Source organism: Pterocles gutturalis, unplaced genomic scaffold (assembly GCF_000699245.1).
Source record: "Pterocles gutturalis isolate BGI_N339 unplaced genomic scaffold, ASM69924v1 scaffold16885, whole genome shotgun sequence".
NCBI lineage: Eukaryota > Metazoa > Chordata > Aves > Pterocliformes > Pteroclidae > Pterocles > Pterocles gutturalis.
Window position 1 is genome coordinate 21,726 of NW_010138608.1, and position 246 is coordinate 21,971.

Consider the following 246-nt stretch of genomic DNA (forward strand, 5'->3'; position numbering starts at 1 on the left):
CTGCGCGCAGAGGAGCTGGAGACCCGCGTCACAAGTGGCAGCATGGAGGGCCTCAACCTCACCCAGCTCTGCAAAAGGGCTTCCATCCCCACCTCGCTGACAGCCCTGTCCCTGGCCAGCTCGTCCCCACCGCTCAGCGGCCGCTCCACCCCCAAACTCTCCTCCCGCAGTGCTGCTCAGGACCTGGACCGCATGGGGATCATGACGTTGGTGAGGAGGTGCAAGGGGCGGATGGGGGTCTGGACA

The 246-nt window shown here is 66.3% G+C and overlaps 1 protein-coding gene across 1 annotated transcript in view; it reads left to right on the top strand.

The window, feature by feature from the left end:
• The window catches only part of PPFIA4 (protein tyrosine phosphatase, receptor type, f polypeptide (PTPRF), interacting protein (liprin), alpha 4), a 25,965-nt gene that overhangs the window by 14,327 nt on the left and 11,392 nt on the right, over positions 1-246 (top strand). Inside the window, 1 exon segment of the mRNA XM_010083061.1 lies at positions 1-210. This exon segment is cut by the window's left edge and continues 4 nt beyond it. Within this exon segment, the coding sequence (XP_010081363.1) occupies positions 1-210 (210 nt within the window).